This window comes from Lucilia cuprina, chromosome 4 (assembly GCF_022045245.1).
Source record: "Lucilia cuprina isolate Lc7/37 chromosome 4, ASM2204524v1, whole genome shotgun sequence".
Classification (NCBI taxonomy): Eukaryota; Metazoa; Arthropoda; class Insecta; order Diptera; family Calliphoridae; genus Lucilia; species Lucilia cuprina.
Window position 1 is genome coordinate 46,720,844 of NC_060952.1, and position 24,175 is coordinate 46,745,018.

General features: G+C 29.6%; 1 protein-coding gene across 2 annotated transcripts; it reads left to right on the forward strand.

Annotated features, from left to right (window-relative positions):
* The first annotated feature begins 847 nt into the window (after nt 1-847).
* On the forward strand, nt 848-24,175 carry LOC111679985. Of its 2 annotated transcripts, none has more exons than XM_023441588.2 (11): nt 848-1,029; nt 1,087-1,222; nt 7,088-7,198; nt 7,262-7,424; nt 7,493-7,531; nt 7,710-7,863; nt 7,936-9,150; nt 9,216-9,402; nt 9,473-9,767; nt 10,832-10,976; nt 23,734-24,175. In XM_023441588.2, exons 1-11 carry the CDS (start codon nt 926-928, stop codon nt 23,957-23,959), a joined length of 2,775 nt encoding a protein of 924 aa, XP_023297356.2. In that variant the 5' UTR covers nt 848-925; the 3' UTR covers nt 23,960-24,175. The 2 variants fall into 2 exon arrangements, with proteins under 2 accessions (XP_023297356.2, XP_046806272.1); XM_046950316.1 differs by lacking the exon at nt 23,734-24,175 and adding an exon at nt 14,691-14,816.

Consider the following 24,175-nt stretch of genomic DNA (forward strand, 5'->3'; position numbering starts at 1 on the left):
CAAAAAGTACCTTTTGAAAAACGAAAAAGTACCAAAAACTCCCCTTGTTTGGGTCCTCACTTAATCCGGGCCATGCATACTTAATTTCATGTTTCTAGGTTCAATATTATAGAAATTTCAAAAAATACCTTTTGAAGAACGAAAAAGTACCAGAAAGTCCTCTTTTATAGGTTCTCACTTAATCCAGGCTCTACATACTTAATTTCATATTTCTAGCCAATAACAAAACATTAGTGCTGCTCTCGCTCTGCTACTCTTGCTCTGCTGCTCTTGCTCTGCTTTGCTTTTATAAACAAATTACAATAACAATATTTACCGTATTGTTATGTATTTTGTTTTTGTTTTTTGCAGTTTCTGTCTAAGCATGAATAAAAAATCTAAATTTTATATGAAATTTTCAGAGGTTGTCTCGGTTTTTTGCTCATATCTCCGTTATTTATGGACCGATTTTGCTGATTTTAAATAGCGTCGTATGTCTGATAGAATTATGGAAGATTCGGATCTCGCAGATATCTGGGGTCTTCTAAAAACTTATTTCAACAAACATACAGACAGACAGACAGACAGACAGACAGACGGACAGACGGACATGGCTTAATCATCTCCGCTACCTATAAGGATCCAGAATATATATACTGTATAGGGTCGGAAAATTATATTATAGAAATTACAAACGGAATGACAAACTTATATATACCCTTCTCAAGAAGGTGAAGGGTATAATAATGCACTAGAAATTTCTTCCACTGTACAATTTCGTTTAAGCTGGCAATACTCTTAAAAATTTAATATGTAATAAAAAGTGTAAATAAATATATTAATGCCCTTTGAATGCAACCATGGGCATTTCTAGATCCCGTTATATTTTACTAAAATTTGGAATTTTTTTGCATAATGTATTTTATTTGATGGACATTTTAGGAAAATGCATAGAATACCTCTTTTAATACCTACCCCATCCATATTGTGGGATCGCAGTCTGCCGGAATGGGTTTTGTTTGAAAGGACTCTCAACAAGCCTAACGTAGAGTAAGATGTTAATTTTTTGTTTGTTCGTAACAACTGGTGACAAATTTTTCAAATTAGGGAGACCAACGCATTTCTTACAATATTGGATTCCGAAGCTGATTTCTACAATAACAGTTCATATAGAATGGGAGAAGACATGTTTACTACAGCGCAGCGTTATCTGAAAGAAAATAGTCCTGCTTCACTGGCAGAGGTGGGTATAAAATAGAGTGTAAAGTATGATATGTAAAAGAATTCCATTAATGTGTGCGGAAATAAATGTCAGCACATTTATTTAAATTTACTAATCCCTAAGGATTTTTTACACCAAATATTGTTTACAATGGTACCCTAAACCCCAAATGGCCCTAACTAACCAGAAGTTTAAAATCCATATTATTGTTAATTAAGTATTGTTTCAAAACAAATTGATATAGTCTGACCAAAATAGCCGAATCATATATACACTTCACCATTGTGCATTTAAAAAATTGTTTTAAATTTAATTTTACCAATAACATAAAAACAAGAATCTATTTCAAACAAAAAATTCGCAAAGTAAGCCAGAGGGGAAACAAGTGCTAGGACTTCCATTTTTAGCCCTAAAAGGATTATTTACACATTATTAAATATACGCTACTCATTCCCTCATAGCCTTCTCGCAGAAGATATTTCAGAAGGACTTTTCTTCCCATTCCTAAAAGATTCATTCACATTTAAAAATACATTGCAAAACAACGTCAAACAATTATTTATTACTAACTTTTTGTATCCGGCGTTGCCCGGTATTTTAAATGATTTATAATATTAAATCTATAGATCAATTAATATTGTCTTTGCTTTTTACCACTGAAATTAATATGTCGAAATTTAAATCTACATTTAAACTATATAATTCAAAACAACTTTCACAAAATTTACCAAAACCACACATTTTCTCACACTACCTTTAAATTTAGCAACAAAGCAATAAAAAATACTAATACTTAAGATTTCGGATTTTTAATAATTTTCTCCTTTAAAGTATGATATAAACTCTTGAAAGCATTTGAAAAGGTACCTCACTAAAAATTGAGAATGCTAAAACCAAAATATATTTCCTTAAGGAGTCTTCACACGATCACACTTTACGTAAAGTCTAATGAAAAAGTAAGATGAAATTCCATACGTATTTCAAAAAATATAATAAAAGTCGTATGATTTATACTTTTTGTGTTTACACGATTGGTATAAAACAATAAAAAATGTCTAAATATGTCTTTTGACTGATTACAGCAAAATACTTTTCAAGTATTTGCATATTTAAGAAAAAGTACCAAACTACACATAATTACACGTTAAGTTTGAATTACATGGCTATTTCACAACCCCTCCCTGGTCCAAAGTTTGCAACGATCCGGTCCCAATACATATTTTTGACACTTTAAAAGCTAAATCGAAAGTATTTAGCTTTAGAACAGACAAACATTACAACGGAAATTTGCTAATTAAAATTTCTTATGCTACGTATACACGGTTGTTAGATATTACAACGTTGGCAGTAAAATATTTCATATTTCTGACATTTTAGAATGCTAAATCGAAAATATTTTCGCATAAAAAAGCTAAATATAAGTTGCAAATTTGAAGAAAATTGGTTTATGCGTTTATGCGTGATTGACGCACAAACAAATAAATAAATTTAAAAAGAAAATAATATATATTAGGATTATTGTAATAATAAATATTGGAAGTGATTTTGCTTTTTTTAGTTTGTTAGATTTTTATAAAGTTCTGGTTGGTTCTTTAAGGGGCCACCAGACACCCAGACTTCAAAATTGATCATATATCAGATTATATAAATCGATATCTTATGAAAGATTTTTGAATCATTTATATTAAAATGAAGCGTATCATTTCTGCTAAAAAATGAGTGCGAAAAGATCGAATACATAACTTTAGGGTTAAAATTTTTTCGAAACGTCGGCGTGTACAGTGTTCAATTCCAACTAGCGATAATCACCTTACCAAAATTTATAATATAAGGCAAACCACGCTGAAATTCAAACTATTCACCATATGTTTTTCATTAAAAAATATATTATTTATATATTGTACTATTTATAATTTGGAAGTCTGGGTGCCCTGTTTTCATTGTTAAAAGTTAATACCCAACAGAAAATTTATAGCTTACTACATCGATATTGTGTTGCTTATTTTGTATTCGAAAGTGCTTACAAACTTACACACACTCTGGCTTACTTTACACAGGGTATGGCCGCTTGAAAATGACACACTAACTGATAAACTTGGTTTGCGATATTGTGTGTAGATTATACCTTTTTATACACGTGTGTGGAAAAGTAGCTATTCCTACATTCTTACTGATATAACTAGTAAGTAAGCATCTTTCTAGCTGAAAAATCAGCTAAAATTCATCTAAACATTGAAAAAATGTTGACTAAAAAATCTTTTTCGATAAATGAAAAATTTTTTGTTGATTAAATTATAGCACACTTGTTTTTTTATATTTTAATTTTTTGTTCTCATATACAATGTTTATCGGAAGTATATTAAGATGTAATGCAAAAAAAAAAAAAATTAAACTTCATATCCAGGTAAAGCACACAACATTGGTTACAATTCCGAGTACTCTGAAAATTTTCTGTGGGGAATATGTTTTTATTTTTGAGGAAAATTTTGTATTTCTTTGTGATTTTTAGATTGAAATTGATGAAATCAACTCGTAATTGGTGGGATTTTATGAAAAATAGATATTTAACCATGTTCGCTGATGTTTTCTAGTTAATGGCATTAATTTACAGCATTTCAATTAAAATTTTTTTATTATACAAAATTCGCCAATAAAGGATTATTATCTACTAAATATGGAAACAGATTAGTGGATAATAGACTTTGTTAGCAATTGTTTAATGAATATTGCAGAAAAAAAGTAAACATTCGAAAAAATTCGTTATGTACAAATTAATAAATTTTATGAACTTTTAATATATATTTTGAATGAAATTGGTTTGGGAAAAAAGTTATGTTCAAATCTTTTATTGTAAAAGTTCCCCACAGAAAATTTTCAGAGTACTCGGAATTGTAACCAATGTTGTGTGCTTTACTTTGTGTTACTTATAATTTGATTTACTTGTATATAAAATCTGGATATGAAGTTTAAATTTTTAATAAATTTTGTTCTGCATTACATTTTAATATACGAGTGATAAACATTGTATATGAAAACAGAAAATTATAATATAAAAAAATCAAGTGTGCTGTAATTTAATCAACAAAAAATTTTTCATTTATTTAAAAATATTTTTTGGATCAACATTTTTTCAATGTTTAGATGAATTTTAAGCAAAATTTGTTGCTTAAAATTAGGATCATGATCTAGTAATGATTGGAATGGCCTTATGCTTATGAATGAATTTGTAGAAACATGTATTTGGGTAGCATTTTTTAAAAAACATACATATTTAGATACTTCTTAATACACATGTATTTTAAATAGAAAGTTGTTGTAGATATTTTTTGATATACTTGTGTTCCAGCTAGGAAGGTGCTGTAGAAACAATTTTACTTACTAGGTATATCGGGAAGAATGTAGGAATAGCAACTTTTCCATACACAAGTATATTATTAAAAAAGTATAATCTACACACAATATCGCAAACCAAGTATATCAGTTAGTGTGTCATACCCTGTGTAAAGTAAGCCAGAGTGTGTGTAAGTTTGTAAGCACTTTCGAATACAAAATAAGCAACACAATATCAATGTAGTAAGCTAAAAATTTTCTGTTGGGTTTATTTTCGAATGAATATAAATGCAAAACATTTCTCAAATACAAAATTCAATACAAGGTTTTACAAAAAGGGTGTTAACTAAATCTTAACACAAATACATTATTAACATCAATACTATCCCTTGTTAAGATAATTTGTTAACATTTGAAAGTCCCAAATTGCTTATTAAATATTTCAAACCTTGTTGCTTGTAGTGGTTTCGTCATCAAATTAGCTAGTTGGTCTTCAGTTGATATTCTTGAAACACAAATTTCATTTTCGGATACCTTTTCGCGAATAAAAAAATGTTTCAACGCTATGTCATTAGTGCGACGATGAAACTCTGGATTCTGAGCTAATCTTATTGCAGCGTTATTGTCCACTTGCAATACTGGAACGTCTTTGTATCCAATTAACTCGTAGTAGAGTCTTTTTAACCATATAATTTCTTTAGTAGCTTCAGTAGCAGAAACGATTTCAGCTTCTGTTGTAGAAGTTGCTACTATCGGTTGTCTTTGACTCATCCATGAAATTACAGCAACAGCGTATTTTATTATTATTCCTGATGTCGATCTACCAGTCTTTAAGCAGCCTCCAAAGTCAGCATCACTGTAGCATTCGAACTTTAAGTTATTGTCAGCCGTATAAGTAATACCATATTCTTTTGTACCAGCAATATATCTAAATACTCTTTTTACTCTAACAATATCTTCTTTTGAAGGATTATCTAAAGTTCTAGACAAGTATCCAATACTGTATGCAAGATCTGGTCTTGTACCAAGCATTAAATACATAATTCCTCCCACTGCTTGTCGATAGGGAAATTTAGATAAGTCCTCAGCTTTCCCTGTTTCGGAATCTTCTACTATTTTGGTCATTGGAGTTGATACTGGTCTGGTCAGCTCGTAACTCTTGTAATAAATTTTGAACTTCAATTTCGTCTGTTCCTGCAACCAAACCGTCATCTACATATAATACTAAAATAAGTTTCCTGTATTGTACAGATTGCGGAAAGTTTATGATCAGTTAAATTTAATCTCATTTATAAATTCTAGTAGCTTTAAAATAATTTTTGAAATCAAAGAGTTCACTTCTACCACGCTGTTTCATTCCACTTTTATTTTATATTGTGATGACAAAAAATACTTTCAGTATGGTCTGATCGTTCTCAATACAATAATACAATGTAATTTATCATTTAATTTGAAATTGATACTAATGTGAATTTTTTCTGTTTGTTTGATTTTGCATACGATTTTGTTTAAAAAATTGTTTTAAATTACTTTTTGGTTAATAACTCTAAAACTACACGTGTTTCCATCGAAAAAAGAATCGAAGAGAGTTTAAGTATTCTGATACCATGAATTTTTATAATTTTTAACACGGGGCTTGTCTGTCCTAATTGACATTGAAATATACACTATGGCAGTTGGGCTTTAACCTTTTGGAAGTAAAATATATTATTTACACAATTTTAAAAAATATAATAAGTGTTTTCATTTAAACGCTTAAGTTTCCCATTTGTGCAAGTGGGCAAGTTTATTCGACTTGTTTCATGAAACCCCTGTTCAAATTCTGTTCAATTACAATATTTACAAACATTTTACAGCAATATCAAATGAAATCAAAAAATAAAAAATAAAGTATTTTAACAAAAAATTGTACAAAATATGTTAAAAATGTGAATATTCAAGACCATAAATTCAAAAGTGAACAGTAAGTGAACAGATTTATTAAATGCACAATGAGTTTGCTCAAGTTTGCCAGTCTAAATAGTCGCTCAAACTTATAAGGGTTGTGCAAATCAATTTTCATACAATTCAATTGCGAGGATGGAAACATGCACAGGTTGCACAGTTTACGAGAGTTTTGAACGTTTAAATCAAATTTTAATATCAAATCAAAAATTATGTTACTATTAAAGTTGTTTCAGAGTTATGGGCAATTATATGTATATATTTTTGTGAAACTTTAATATATTTTTTAATTTTCAAATCGCGATATTTTTACATTGGAATGAGTTTCTATCCGAAAAGTCAATGATGTGTGTAATATATTATATATATTATTTGTGTGGTAAGTTTCTTTAAAATCAAAGATGGTCAATCCGACTTCTGTCTGCTTTCACATTGATTCTTCCATTACTTAAAAATGTTAAATTAAAAAGTTTTCTGATGTTTCATGTGATAAAGTTATTGTGCGGAAAATAACAAATTATTTCGTAATTGTCAAACTTTTACATTTTAAAATTTTGATTTCTTGATTAATAAAAATGCATTTATTTTTTGGTTTTTTTTATTATTGAATAGGCAATGTTTTATATTAACTACATAATAATACGCACACCAAAGGACTGTCCTGTTTTGCCAAGTGCTCTTAAAATTCGAGGAAATTTTAGTTATCATGATTGTTTTTTTGAGGTTTGTATTGCATGTTCATACATATGTTATGAAGTCGAATATGTATATCTTGTTTGATTTCAGCAAGCATCTAAGGATTATGAAATGTATTTAGAAGTCTACAAAGTGACTAAAACACCGCACGAAGATGTTTGTGAAGTATATGGTCATCTAGTTGTATGTATGTACATGATGAGAAAACTTATTAAAGCTAAAAAATATTTCAGATCTTATAAAAAATATAAAGGTAATTCCAAGATTTATCGTTACGACTTTTTATTAATTAAATTAAAATAATTTTTGTTTTTTTTTCAGCTAAATTATCACCAGATATTTTTCAAAAATCAACTTTTGGTATGTAAAAACCGGCATTAAAATAAGTATAAAAAATAATTTAAAAAATATTTTAACAAGTACATAAAGTGTTCAATTTCATTTGTAATAAAATGTTAATGTTCACAATTAAATTATATATTTATTTATATATTCTATTCTATTTATTTACTTACATCAATATATTTTGATTATATAGTGAAGATTGAGAATTATGTTAAACAGTTTGTAAACGAAATCGATGATATAGAAAAAGCTCCAAAATTTTTGGAAATCCAATGTAAAGGGATACCTTATAAAGGTTTTTCTTCCGAACCTGAAATAGCAGCGGCATCATCAATGTGCTTTTACAAGTTAGTTCTATGACAATAATTTAAATCATTCTTATACCAAAATATATTTTATGTTATTTTATTATTTTTAAGTAATGGAGTCTACGTCAAAGATGATATTCCGAGAGCATCGATTCTATTTGTAGAAGATCCAATTATGCAGTCATTAAATATTCCCATTTTAGATTGCGAAGTTTGTTACAAACAGTCTCAAAATCAAATATACTCTTGTCTAGAGTGTCGATATAAAACTTACTGCTCACCGCTTTGCTTGGAAAGGGATAAAACCGCTCACAGGGACGAGTGTGTCGGTTATAAACAATTAACAATACTTGTGCTGGATGCAAGTAGTAATTTTCGTATCTTTGTACGAATTTCAAATCTACTTTATGAACACATTTTTAATCCTCAAATGTTTCGCAAACTAAGAACCGCAGAAGAGGTTTGGAATAAAATGCTCGAATTGATAAAGACCTTAGAAATACCAGGAAATAATGATTTGGATTTGCTTCGAATGAAACCAGTCTATTTTGATTTATCGGAAATGCAGTACTCGACCCTAGTGGCGACATCATTTCGTTTGACCTTGTTCATTGAGAAAAAAACCGATCTTATCGATAAGTACTACAAGAGGCTACATATTTCTAATAAACAAAAATTAATTTTAATTGGTTCGATACTGATGCGCATACACTGCAACATTCTCTTAAACTCCTTTGATTTTGAAATAACTAAAACTGTTAACAACGAAAAAACGAGAAACACGCTACCTCTTAATTTAACTATTAAACAAATAGAAGAAATGGTGAAAACCGTCAATAGACGCCAATGTTTCATCATGGACGTTGAGAAATTTTATGACATTAATTTCAACAGAGATGTAATACAACGAGCTGAACATATAATTAACTCAAAGAAAGACAGTAAAGAAATGGGTGTATCGCATTTAACAGTCCTAAGGCACGTTAAACCATGCAAACGAATTCACCGAGTTCTATCAACATACAAGGACAATATCGCCGAGCTCTACTTTCAATCCGAACTAATGCATACCATTATTTATGGTGATGCTGCCAGTCAGCCTACTTCTAGCGCTTCCGCGAAAATACTTTGTGGTCGAATTGCTGATATGTCAGACATAGATCGTTACATGTTTGTCAAGAGATTTGCTCGATTATTTCACATACATTATGCAGAGTATTTTCTTCAAATGTTTAATCGGGATGAAGAAATACAACAGGTTTTAACGTTGTATTGCCCCACACTGCGAAAATTTAAGCATTCTTGTGAACCAAATGTGGAAGTGATGTAAGTGTAAATGAAACTCATTAAAGAGCATTTTCTATAATTTTCTTTTGTGATTTTTTTTTCAGAGTATTGGATAATGGTATTGTAATCGGAAAAACGTTAAGGAAAATTAAAAAAGGCGAACAACTTTATGTATCATTCAAAGCGCATTATATGCATCACGCTAAAGTAGAGAGAAGGCAGTTTCTTAAACGACTTAATATAAACTGTAAATGTAAATATTGTAAAAAAGATGATTATGAAGATCCGATTGTAAGTTGAATATTGGTTTTAGCGATTTTACTTTTCTATTATTTTTACTTTTCCTTTTTCAATACATTAGAACTTACGTCTTACAATATATTGTGAAAGGTGTAAAGTTATTCAAATCACACCGAGTCAGGGTGTTTGTCCGTCATGCAAAAATCTATTCAACAATCTTTTTAATAAATATCGTACGGTAGTCTATATCTTGGAAAATGAATTAAAATTCGAGTTGAGTCCTTGTGAGTCAACAGAACGTGATATATACATATTACATTTAATTTTGTATTCCTATGCAAAACAGTATTTTGTTCCCCAAAATGAAGTTAGAATTGCTATAGAATTGAGAATGGCGTACTTTTTAGCTATACAAAGTAAGTATTAAATGAGAACTATATACATATGTATGTACATTGTTGTTATAACATTTTTGGGCTGCAAAATACCAAAGCACTGACATTACTGTCCTGATAATAAAAATATATTTTTTAAGGTAATATAGTTAAATAACTTCCCGCACCTACACAGAAAAAAAAACAATACATAACTGGAATGAATTTTGTAATAAATTGTATCAATTGAATATGACTTTCCTTCCCAAACCATTTTCATTCAAAATATTAAAAGTTCCTAGAATGTATTAATATGTACATGACGAAATTTTTTGGAATTTTTACTTTTTTCTGCAATATTCATGAACAAATTGGTAACAAAGAGAGATAGTACTCTTTTATTAGCGTATTTTGTAAAATAAAAAAATATAAATTGAAATGCTGAAAAACTAAATTTTAATAAGAAAACGTCAGCAAACACATCTAAATATCTTTTGTTCAAAAAATCCCGCGCAGATTTCATCAATTTTATTCTAAAAATTATAAACAGACACAAAATTTTATAAGAAAATTTCAAATAGAAAATAAAAATATTTTTGAAATATTTTAGGTCAAGGGTTCTAGATTATGTTTGAAAAAATAAAAATTAAAAAAATTCATACAATTTAGGAATTTATTCCTAAATATTATTAACTTTTATCAATGAAAGCAGTTCATAATATTTATGCTGAAACTTTTTTCTGTGTAAATAAATTTCTAAATGCCTTTGTTTATTATTTTTACTGAAGTTTTTTTTATTAATTTTCTAAAAATGTACATATACATGTAAAATATGGAATATATTCGCGATATATATAAAATTTCGTGTCAGATTTATAAAGAACTGTTTTTAATTTATTTTGTTCAATTTAATAAGTGATATTTTTACAAAACTTCAACGTGTTTACAATTACTAAAAAATAATATCATCTATTCACGCTACATAAAGTTCTTGCTATGGTATTTTTGATATTAGCAAAAATTGCAAAAAGTTATAACCTTATGTACATATTTTTTTATTCGGATTATTCGGTTATGCATTAAACTTGACTATTTAAAATTTTCAGATTTTGCCGAACAATCATATAAATTAGTCAAAGAAGTTTACGACAATATTTTAACAACTTATGACGAACAATTAGTTTGGTTCACATTTTATGCCGAAATTTTATTAATAATCAAAATTATACTGTGGAACAGTTTGGAAGACAAGTAAGTAACTCCAATTTACATATATATACACATAAATATATATATATACGTCACCTGAAATGCGAAAGGGCGTAAGAACACTTAAAAATTTTGCAGGAGAGACAGAAAACTAAATAAAATGAAAACTATTGTTACTATAAAAACGTATTTTTTACAAGACTTATATTCCAACATTAATAAACGCTTTTGAATATGACTGTGCGACAGAAATTGTCTATTATGTCGCTTTCTGACTTCAGGAAATGAATTTCATGTCAATAAAATATGAGTTTTTCGACAATAGAATTCTAAACATTTTGCGACAACATATACTATTTTCAATCCAAAATTCGATTTTACATATATTTTACAAGTAAAATGACAATATGTATTTTACTTTTGTTGTTCTTGTCAATAACTAAAGGTAGGATTTTATAATGTCCACAATGTGTTTCTCGTTTTTAAATTTATGCGAAAATATAAGCGGACGGGTAGATCTCCAAATGCTTTATAGATATCAATTAACTAAAATCCAATTATAATACACTCAAACCTTGTTTTATGAGTATTTATTTAAAGCGAACTTAAATTAGTGCCGTTTCAAAATTCTAAAATTTTTCTTTGCAAAAATAATTTTAGGAAAATGTTGGTTCATATACATCTAAAAAAGTTCTCAACAAAGTAATACTACTGATTTTTTACCAATTCCGGTTCGGATATGTTAAGTATGTATTGTTCAAATTCCTTTATACGTGAAGAAATATTATTTTTTTATTTTTAAGAAATTTTGTACATAATATGTACATACAGTGTCTCTCATAAGTATTCGAATTTAGGTATAATATGAAAAGAAACCAAATTTAATAACATATTTTGTATGCAAAATTAATAAATAAATTTGTTAAATTCACTAGACAGTCCTTAGCTTTGATATAACGCTTTTTAAAACTTTAAAAATTCACATTTACTTAAATTAATTTAGCTTCATTTAAAAAAAGTCCATAAAATTACCTCACAAAAGTATACGAAACACAAAACTAAGAATCGAATGGTTTTTTTTGCTAAAAATTGTTTTAAGGGGTAACTATCAACCGAATCGATATAATTTTGGATCATTTGGTCCACAATTTTGGGGTATTTGTACCATCTTTTTATGTAATATCATTAAAATGGTGGTTTTTGGCAATATTTGTATTTTTTCTCCTTTTTCCCTGAGATAAAACCAAAATTTGTTATTGGGATTTAATATACCCCTTGGGACATCTAAAAATAATATTTTTTATTACAATAATCTGTATTTAAACGTTCCAAGATATATTATTGGAATCATTCTTCTATCGCTAATTCAATTTACTGGAACTCAAGTCCATTTTTATAATACTAGGGTCAAAAATTTTCGGGGAAACTTGTCTTCTATATATTGTTTTAGATATCAGCTGTTATACATTTTAAGTTTTCAATATATTGTGGAAGTTTATAACTCCAAAGCATGCCTCGAAGAAACGCAATTCATTATAGTGGAATCATTCTTTTTATAACCAATGGCCTCTAGGCTAAATGTCACCATATCATTATGGTCTAACTCAAAAATATTCATATCTGTTTAAATATTATCTACTATGATCAAAATAAGCCCAAAATTTTTTACATACAGTGTTGTTGTAATGGGCAACATAATCGTGAATGTTATAAGTAGTAAAAACTAAAATCTACTGTATAGGATGACGTTTTGTTAAGGCATGTTTTGGAGTTGTACACCACTACGATGTCTTGAAAATTGAAAATATATTAATGCTAATATCTACAATTATATATACTAGCCAACTTTATCGGAAAATATCGATCGTAGTGGTACGAAAAGGGACTTAAGATCCAGATAATTCAATTAGAAACAGAAGAACGATACCAAAAAAATATCATGGAATGTTTAAAAACAAATCCTTATAACAAAGATTATTATTTTTAGATACCTGAAGGAATCTATTAAATCCCAATATTAAATTTTGGTTTTATCTCTGGAAAAAGAGAAAAAAATGGCAAATATGGTCAAAAATCGTAATTTGTGATATTATATGAAAAGATGGTACAAATACTCCAAACTTGTGGAAAATGCTCCAAAAATATATCCATTCGGTTGATAGTTACCCATTAAAACAATTTTTAGCAAAAAAAAAAACATTCGATTCTAATTTTTATGTTTCGTATAATATAGTCAAATATGAAATACAGAAAAAATTCGTATACTTTTGTGACGTAATTTTATGGACTATTTTTAAATAAAGCTAAATTAATTTATGTAAATGTGAATTTTTAAAGTTTTAAAAAGCGTGATATCAAAGCTAAGGACTGTCTAGTGAATTTAACAAATTAATTTATTAATTTTGCATACAAAATATGTTATTAAATTTCGTTTCTTTTCATATTATACCTAAATTAGAATACTTATGACAGACACTGTATGTATATATAGGTATTATATACAGTTAATCTCAAAAATAAGTATACAGAAATACTGACAATTGGTTTTATTTAAAAAAGGATACTATTTTTACAAAAATCAAAAAACAATTATGATAATTAATATTCACTACCTTTTTTGTTATTTAGGTTACTTGAGTTCTCATTTAAGGTGTAGTTAAATAGGTGCAAAATTTACGTCACAAAAGTAAGTATACAGATAATTTTAATATGATATTAACAAAATTCATGAGAATTTTACCTGTTTGAATGTAATTATTTTATAATAAGATATTCTGTATACTATAACACGGAAAAAATTCACTTTTTGTTCCGAAAAAATTAAATTTTTGGTAATTGATCTAAATATTATTTATAGCAGAATTTTTTCCTATTTAAGAACATCTGACTATTTAAACGCCCGAATTTTTGGATAGGGAATTCAATAATATTCATCGTATGTTCATTATGATGCATTGGAAGACGATATTTTAACATATAAATTAATTGTGTCTTTACAATAATTGCAATCCATTGCGGAACATTTCCGTTTTAAACATAGTATAGCGTTCATGTTCGATATTTAACGGCAAGTTCCTAAAATTTATATCTTAAAATGTGATATTAATAATATTTGTACTAGTATCCATTAATTAAAACAAGTTTTTTGGTTCCTATCATTCATTACACACTCCTAAATGCTTTGGAAATCGGAGTATTTGGAAAACCTTTTTTAATTAAAGAAAATATATAGAATTACCCAAATTTTAAAGTTTATTTTGTAAGTCTTAGGAAATCGGAGTTAAATTTCGTTTTTTTAAGAACGTACTGTGTTCAAAATGGCCAAATCCATGCATATAACATTAATTTCGAAATAACAACTCTTTTCAAAAGTTAAAAATTCTATTTCCAATGCATCATTTGGAGGCTTCAATGACCACCAGATCCAAAATTCGGGGTCTAAAGTGGAAAAAAATCGTACTAATTAATTCAGGAGCCAATCGGCCCAAATTTTAAGGTTTCGGAACTAAAGTAGATTTTATTCAAGTTATTGTGTAAAAAATATTTTATAAAAAAGTAATTATATACAAGTAAAATTTTTATAAATTTTGATATCATTAAACTGAAATGATCTGTATACTTACTTTTGTGACGTAAATTTTGAACCTTTTTAACCAAAATATGAAGAAAAAAAGTGGTGAATAATAATTATCTTAAAGTACTATTTTTTATTTTTATATTATTAAGTTTAATTAAGTTAGCAAACATGATTGATAGATAATTCAAGAACGAAATCCAGTTTATGTAATGAATTTGGTAAAAAATCAAAAATGGTAAGCAACACAATACCAACTGGGACCAAATGGATCTTAAAATATATTTCATCATCTCCAGATCCAATATTGATAAAAATTTTATATAAGAGTATATTATTATCAATTTAAATGTAAATGCGCTATAATTTTGAATCAATAATTAAGGACTTTTAAAATAAATTTAAAAATTTTGTTTGGCAAAACAAAATTTTTATCTTAATTTTTTTAATTTTAATTTATAAAGATAAAATAATAAACAGAAAGTGCGCTATATTTTTGAGCAGTACTTTACATATATTCTGGGTCCTTATTAAATTCTCAGCCATGTCCGTCCGTCTGTCTGTCTAGGTAAAGTTTTAAATATGGGCAACTTAAGAAAATTACATTAATGCTCATTACTGGTTTAATACTAATATAGTAATGAAATTCGAAGTAAGTTTCTTGTTTACCAATTTTTATGTAGATCGGTTCATAATTGACGCCAGGATCGTTCCAAATCCGCATATAACGTCCCCTTTAGAAACTTTAAAGATAATTGCTGTCATACAAATAAGGAGTGAGATCGAAAAATTCTTAACATGCATATATGTTTATAAAAAAGAAACCACTAAACTTACAGCTTTTTTTTTATTTGATTCAAATTATTATAACAATTTACAAAAAAAAATATTTTTATAGTTTTAATCACTAGTGATGAAATTTTGAACCCTTTTCGGAAACCCTTCCATTAACGTTTTTATAGTGCTTTCTGTCACTTTGCTCGAACATGTAGTCCATCTCCGTTTAAAATCTACCACACTTTTGGACACCTTTTTTGTACTCTTCAATTCTCTTTTAACAAGAGCCCAATATCTCTCCACTGGCCTTAGCTCCGGGCAGTTTGGAGGATTTGCCTCTCTTGGTACAAATACCACATTATTGTTCTTGTACCACTCAAGGGCTTGTTTACCATAGTGACAGGATGCCAAGTCAGGCCAAAAATAAGTGGACACATTATGAAGTCTTATGAATGGAAGCAGCCTTTTTTGTAAACATTCCTTGATGTAAATTTCGGTATTTATAGAGCCCGTTGTAACAAATGATTGGCTTCTTTTGCCGCAACTGCATATTGCTTGCCATACCAAGAACTTTCTGGGAAATTTTGTCTGCTTTTGGGTCCTAAACTTTTCTTCAACATTCCCTCGAGCATCAGCAACATAAAACTTTTGACCTGGAAGTTGCGAAAAATCTGCCAGAACATACGTTTCGTCATTCATTATGCAGCAAGAATATTTTTTTATAAAACTTGACTTCAATTTCCGTGCTCTGTTTTTGGCCTCTAAATTTTTAGCAGCGTTCCTGTCAGGAACTTTTTGAGCCTTGTATGTTTTTAAACCTGCATTAGCTTTAACTTTTCGTACCAAATAGTCCGAGCACTGAGCTAACCGAGCTGCTTTCCTACCGGATGTGTTGGGAGCTCTTTTGAAAATGCGTTCTATTTTTTTGGCTTTAGAAACACCATGTGGACCATTCCTTCTACCTGAACCAGGTTTTCTATCAACTGACAAGTTCTCCCGGTACTGTTTAATAACATTGGAAACAGTTTGAAGGCAGACCTTTGTATGCTTGGCCAACTTTTTGTAAGACCAAGTTGGGTTTAGTTGAAAATATTTAATAATTTCAGTACGCACTTTTTTCTGGTCACTCATTTTAATCAGATTAACAAAAAAATTAATGTAATTGACATTACACATAATAACTGACATGTTTTTCAAAGGTAACTTGATCAAAAAAAAAAAAAAAATCAAATAATACTTTGGTTGAAAAATGTAATGAAAAACGTGTGTTAAGAATTTTTCGATCTCACTCCTTACGTATGCAAATATGACATTTTATATAAGAATCTTTTATATGAACGAAAATCTTTCTGTAAAAAAGTTTATACTTAAAAACGAAATCATTAGGAATTTAATATGGATTGATTTAAAACTAGCCTCCCTTCAGATAAGGGTTTTGCTTATTGAAATACGAGTTTTATTTATAGAGTATAACGATTAAATTCTATACAAAACAAAATCGATGTACAAAATTGTATGAGCTCGGTTCATTAATGAGTATTATACGAACGAAACTTCTCATCTACTTTTACGACAATCGGTCCATAATTGACCATACTTCCTATATATGTACATTAGACCGACTCGCTGTTATGTAGTTTACCCATAATCAAATAATCTTTGTTATATTTTATAATGGTTCCAAAAATATTTCTTGTCCATCGATGGCCATTCGTGAGCTGGACCGCTTACAAAAAAGTCCCTTCTTAGTTATTTTTTTTAATATTACAGTATTCCTTAAACAAAATGTACAATATGTGGTATCATTCAAAAGGTTTTTAGAAGCCAAGTCTAGTGGTGTACAAAATTTACAAAATTGTGCATTTTATTAGTGAAAAACCTAAAAATTTTAAATACAATAACAATAAATAAACAGACGGTGTTTTATGATTAATACATCATTGGACGTGGCTTTAAAGGCCTTTTCAAACGATACGCCATATAGCATATTAGTGTATTTTTTTGTAAAAAATAATGGACTAATTAGTTATATAAAAATTTTAAATAATAAGATGATGTCTTAGGTATCACTAGGGAGACAAAAATTAGCGCAATACATAGTAGAGGATTTTTAATATTTTTTTTCTAACGTACAGCGGTTTTTAGCTGTTTTTTTTGGCTCACTTGATTAGGTTCAATCAGAATAAAATCAGTTTACTGCTGGCAGTGAGTAAAATCCATTCATATTCTAGTGTCTGTGAATATAGACAATATATTTTTTAACAAATAGGTTGCGGAAAGCCATTAACTAAATAATAAAATGGCAAATTTGCAAAAAAAAAAAAATGGAATGTTATTAGCAATTTTAAAGGAAAACAGTTTGAATATTAAGAAAACATAAATGGAACTTCAAGTCAAGTGAATCTGTAGCAAAAATTAGTTAAAAAGTGGATGTTATAGCAAGCCTAGCTTGTAGAAGGGCCAAGGCTTTAGAAATATTAATAAAATTAATAAAAGTAACTCCAATTGCCACTCATAAAGTAAACTCCTCTTCAGTTTGCACGTGAACACATGGTTATAATAAACTATATCAACATCTTGTTTTTCGGATGAAAAAATTTTTAATTTAGATAGTCCAGATCGATTTAATCATTATTTTTATGATATTTTGAAAGGAAGAGCTCTACCTGAGTCGTTTGATGTTGAGGATGTGGGATGTAGTGGGAACAATTTCGTATTATGAAACATGTGAGCTTAAATTTCTTTCATCTAGTAAGAATTGTAATAATTGTAATGCCATACTGGAAACAGCTATTTTCATATTTTTGGATATCTTTGAACCATTGCCGTGGTTCCGATCCATACCGCCAGGGCTGTAAAGGGTGGATTCGAAGCCAGAATAAGTCCATTATTTTTTGCAAAAAAATTTGTTTGAATGTAAACAAAACAGTGAACCTATTTAAGTGATCGGGAGTGTATGTTCACTAGTGTTCAAGTTCGATTTATGGTTTACACTTGTTTTGATTACATATGCAAAAACTTTTTTTGCAACTTTAGAATCTTATTAAACTTTGCTATATTTGCAACTTTGTTGGAAGATTCTAACGAACAGTTAACGGTACCTAAATATTGTTTGCCACCAATTTTTGTTTTCTGAATTAAAGACACTTCTTTTTTGATTGTCAACAAAAGCACCGCATGCTATGCTTATTACTTCTACGAGGTAAAATATAAATAAATAAATACAGATATATCTACGGCTAATTAAATCTGCAAATATTTTGTTTTATTTTCATTGAATTGAATTTTAACATGACATGACAAAAACTAAAATAAAATCCTTAATAGTTTTTATACTTTCATATTCTACATTTCACATTTTAAATATTATATCCTACACCACTTTAGTGGGGATGGTATATTGGGTTTGTACTGATGTCTAATATTGGTCCTATACCTTAAAGTACAGGACTTTTAAGTTTATAATTATGTTTAATATACTCGTATGTTGACAAAAAGTTTTTAAATAAACTTTTAGAATGATATTTTTTATATCTTTTTATTCTTAAAAAAAAAAACAAAATGCAAGATATAAATATAAGAATTGTCCTCTTTCGTTTGATACCCATACTTTTATAATAGGGTGACTACAAACATTTTATAAAAAAAATTTTAAATTTTATGTACTTCCAATTTTTAAATCCTTTAAAAAGGACAAACGACCAGAAAATGAACAAGTAAGAGTTTTATACTCGGCTGTGCCGAATCTTATATACCCTTCAACATGATGTGTTAAAAAACTGACAGTACGAATTTCATCACAAAAAATCATAAAATACCAATTGCAAAACGCTAAGTTACCAAAAATTTTCCCTTTTATGGGTTCTCACTCACTCTCACACTCTACATACTTAATTTCACGTTTCTAGGTTAAATATTATACAAATTTAAAAAAATACCTTATGAAGAACGAAAAAGTTCCAAAAATCTAATCTGATCTAATCCGGGCTCTACATACCTAATTTCATGTTTCTAGGTTTAATATTATAGATAATTCAATAAGTACCTTTTGTACCAAAAAGTCCCCTTTTATGTGTTCTGACTTAATTCGGGCTCTACATACTTAATTTCATGTTTCTAGGTTCAATATTATAGAAAATTCAAAAAGTACCTTTTGTAGAACGAAAAAGTACCAAAAATCCTCATTGATGTGTTCTCGTCTAATCCAGACTCTACATACTCAATTTCATGTTTCTAAGTTCATTATTATAGAAAACTCAAAAAGTACTTTTTGAAAAACGAATAAGTACCAAAAAGTCCCCTTTTATGGGTTCTCATCTAATTCCGAATCTACGTACTAAATTCCATGTCCCTTGGTTCAATATTATAGAATATTCCAAAAGTACCTTTTGAAATTCTCACCTTATTCAGACTCTTCATACTTAATTTCATATTTCTAGGTGCAATAGTATCGAAAATTCAAAAAGTACCTTTTGAAAAAAGGAAAAGAACCAAAAAGTTCCCTTTATGGCTTCTAACTTAAACCAGGCTCTACATACATAACTTCATGTTTCTAGCCAATAACATCACACTAGTGCCGCTCTCGCTCTGCTACTCTTGCTCTGCTGATCTCGTTCTGCCTTGTGTTTTTATAAACAAGAGTACAGTAACAAAATTTACGTATGATTATGTATTTTGTTTTTTGCAATTTCTGTTTGAGCATGAATAAAAAATCTAAATTTTTGATGAAATTTTCAGAGGTGGTCTCGGATTTTTACTCATATTTTCGTTATTTATACACTGATTTTAAATAGTGTTTTATTCGATCATATTTCCAATAGAATTACTGTAAGTTCGGATCCCGCATATGTCTGGGGTCTTCTGAAAACTGATTTCAATATACACACAGACAATTTATTCCCCCCGGGGTTATGTTTCCATGATGTATTGCAATCGCGGGGTAAAGAGGTGCTACCAATACCTCTAGTCTGCCGGGACTATAAACTGCTGATGTCAAAGGTATCATTGGCTTCGCCTCAGAATGATTTGGCATGAGGTCTAACCAGAGCACCATATAATCTGCCACTACGGGTGGCCAGCTGCCCGCAGGACTATGTCCTGGCTGGTCAGTTGGTTGTGGTTCCTTCGGGATCCACGTAGTGGCTATGGTTTAATACCCAAAATCGCGGGAAGAGAATGTTGGTTTAAAGACTCATATATCCTATACCTAATTGGTTGGATAATTCTCTCTTCGAACAGGTCTGTGTACAAAGCAGCATATGCTGCATTCCTAAATCCGATCGGTATCTCATACCGTTCGTGCAGTGGGACGCCAGTATATGATGAGAAATTGTCAGGTCAGTATTCAATGGTTGCCTGTCATCCCGTAGATCGATCTTATGATCATGGGAATGGAACTGATGCTAAAATTGGTGAAAGATCGGGAAAGTCTCCATATATTGGAGATTAGTACTGATTTATATATATTGATACATGCTGCGCGACTATTTGTCGGGGCAATTACTGAAATTAATTGACTTTGGAAATTCCTATTTCCTTTGTTACATTGATCGGTTCATAAAAGAGGGATCCTGATCCATTTTGTTGGGTATTTCGGACTAACAAATATGTTTCTAGGTGCTGTTGCCAAAACAACACAGCCATTTCAGTAGTGTGGTTGCGCGGGCTTTAAGAGGTTAAGGAATGGGTCATTAGATGGAGGACATTGCATTTTGAATAATGAAATTTTTTCATAACATTATAAGGGTGGTCACTTCCGCATTGCCGGAAGGTTGATTTCACCTGATGTTGGGACTCGTCATCCCCTACTATTGACCAGTTATTGTTTTTTCCTTGTCAGGGTTTTAATCCTATGCTGCCTGTCATTCCGCAACGGGGCTGCTATGGCAAGAGATTAGATAGCTGGAGTACTTCAACAAAATGCTTATAAATGTACCGGACATCATGGGCGCATGGTAGACCGTCTCTAGTCTACCCAGTGGATTTAATCTTTCGACATTCATACACACAGACAAACAGACGCTTAGATTGATACAAGTCTACAAGATATCCTAATGTTCACTGTATAAATTGTAAACAAAAATATTTTGTTAATGTTATAATTAATTAAGATATATATCAGTAAAATATCAAATTTTGGTAATGAGTATTGTACGTAATGTTATTTCACACATTACTTGGTAATGAGTGGTCGTTATGAATAACATTAATTAATTAATGAATATGATTTGTAGTCAATTGTCTATAGCATGTGTCTAATAAGGAATATAGGGGTATTTAATTTATAGCTTACTTATTTTTAATACAAACTCCCCCATACAAACTCCCCTTCAGAAAATGACTTACAGGTCAAAATTCAAGTAATTTTGCTAATATTAACTTAACCTAATAGGTTAGGTTGATAGGAGGATGTATAGTACATTAAATCCAAGGAAATACATCAGGCCACTATCGGGCCAGTGCGCTCTTTTTCAGAAAATATTATTTTTCAATGTTCCTGCTCGTAATATCTAAGAATTTTCCAGTCATTCTATATGGTATCCGCGTTTCAATGTTTCCCACATATTCTGTGTCTGGTATGCGATCAGCACGTCCTTACGTATTACCTTCCAATGTGTCCAGTATACATTGATGACGGGACCTATGATCGCTTTTGGCCAGTTTGCCTAGCGCCGCCTCTTTCTTAAATATCTTTCAATGCGTGGAATATCTAGCGACGTTTCCAGACTTTTGGTTAAAGTAGTACACATGGCCCCACTTATACCCAAGAAGCATGTACAGCGAGCATCCAAAAAAGTGCACATCTATTTCATTTGCATAAAAACTTGTGTTATAGTATAATTATTGATAACACCGTAAATGTTCAAACATTTTTTTGTATTGCCTTGCTTATTTATAAAATATATCTCCAGAAGTAATGATCAAAGTTTTGACCCACTTTTGTTAAAATTATCCAGTTTTTTTTGATTATTATTTTTTTTAAATAAGGTTTCTTAATAGGCTTTTATGGTTTTATGATAGAATGTTTATTAAAGTGGTCTTTGAATTGAACTCAATTTTCAAGGAATTAAGCTTTGGCCCTCACGATTTTTGCCATATTAGTAGTCTTATACACAATTTTTCCATAGTTTTTAATTGTTCACTAAGCCCATGTTTCACTTTGGGTAGCAGTTTGATCACAGTTATATTCGTATTATATAAGCCTTCTAAACTGCAATAAAACATTTTAATTTTTATAAATAAATATATTCTAACAAGGACTTTTGTATAACTGAATTTGGTGTGCACTTTCTTTTGACGCTCACAGTACGCTAAACTCCTTGCAGTAGTTTGATATTACACTTTTTGTCCAAAGCAGTTCACTAGATTATTGAAGCGTAAGCAAGAATTGGTCTAATTACACTTTTATAAAGCCAATTTGTCATAATAGGACTAAGACCCCATTTCATGCCTAGAGTTTTCTTACATATCGCCCATAATCACCAGTCTATGTTCTTTCTCAGTTAGGGCTCTTAGGAGGCTATTAATCGTGGCAACCCAGAGTAAAGGTGACAAAATGCCACCCTGTGATATACCACGAAATACTTTTTTTCTGATAGTTATCGTACATATCGCAGCTTATCTATCTGTTCTTTAGCATGTAGTTGATCCAGTTACAGAGCACCCGGTCAACATAAAACTGCTCTAAGGATTGTATCAGAGTATCAGTGTTAACATATGCATACTGGCGGTATGCATTCGATGTGAATGCATACCGCCAGTGTATATAGTTTGCTATCGAATGATTCACCTATGTAATGGACAACTTCGTTTAAAGCGGTTTCTACCGATCGACCGTTTACATAATCATGCTGTTTAAATTTTAGATCTTAGTCTGGTATAATTGTTTTAACCATACTATCCGTTCCAAGGTTTTAAGTAGGAAGGAAGTAAGACTTATCGGTCGATAGGACATAGGTGTTGCGTAGCTAGGTTTCTTTAGTTTGGCTATAAATATTACCCTTGTATCCAGCCATTTAAAGGGTATATGTCAATTTCAAGCATGCCATGAATATCGGAGACTGATGTACGGATAATAGTCCCGCATCCATCTGTAAAAGTGCCGAAAAATGAAATCTGAGAGCTTTATAGGGAGCAGAGCTCTTAATTTCCCATTTAACCATATCATATGTAATTACAATTTCCGGTTGATAACATGATTAAATTCTACATAAAGAAATTTGAAGTAAACATTTATAGGGATATTCCAGGGGTAACTCCCCTATGAGCCCTCTTATATAAAATCTCTTTTTGTCAACAATAAGTAAAAATATTCCGGAATAATGTTTAAAAACTTCATTCCAGAATACTGATACTTTATTCCAGAACATACTGACTGGTGTAGGGTATCATAGGGTCGGCCATGTCCGACTATACTTTCATAATTGTTTTTTTTTTTAATTCCTATAGGCTTGTTTCGATATCAAATTCAGAATTAAACGATTTGTGTACACTTGGTTTACACATTGCTAATGGACAAAAAGATTATATTGACTTTTATGAAATATTTGACTCCGAATGTTCGAGTGTATTAGATGACATTAAAGTCTTATTAAAGTGGAAGGAGAAAATTGCATGTACTGAATATTTGCCTTTGGCAAAATTTTTAAGTATGCCCGAACCGCAAATTCATTAATAATATTTTTCATATTAATATTGTCATTTGTTAATTTTCATTCCATTACTTAATTTTTAAATTAATATATTAAATATACATACATACTTAAGTATATATTAACAAATGTATGTTCTTATACTCTACAAGTTAAGTAAAATGTTTGAAATATTTTTACTTTATGTGTAAATTGAATAAATATAAATTTTATTTTACGTTATTTTCCTTTTTGTTAAT

What these genes read in the sequence shown, in the direction of transcription:
- LOC111679985 (XM_023441588.2), top strand. Translation starts at nt 926, where the DNA reads ATGCATAGAATACCTCTTTTAATACCTACCCCATCCATATTGTGGGAT. An exon ending in ATCTTATAAAAAATATAAAG is followed by an intron (nt 7,425 to 7,492) that starts GTAATTCCAAGA and finishes TTTTTTTTTCAG; the next exon opens with CTAAATTATCACCAGATATT. An exon ending in GAACCAAATGTGGAAGTGAT is followed by an intron (nt 9,151 to 9,215) that starts GTAAGTGTAAAT and finishes TTTTTTTTTCAG; the next exon opens with AGTATTGGATAATGGTATTG.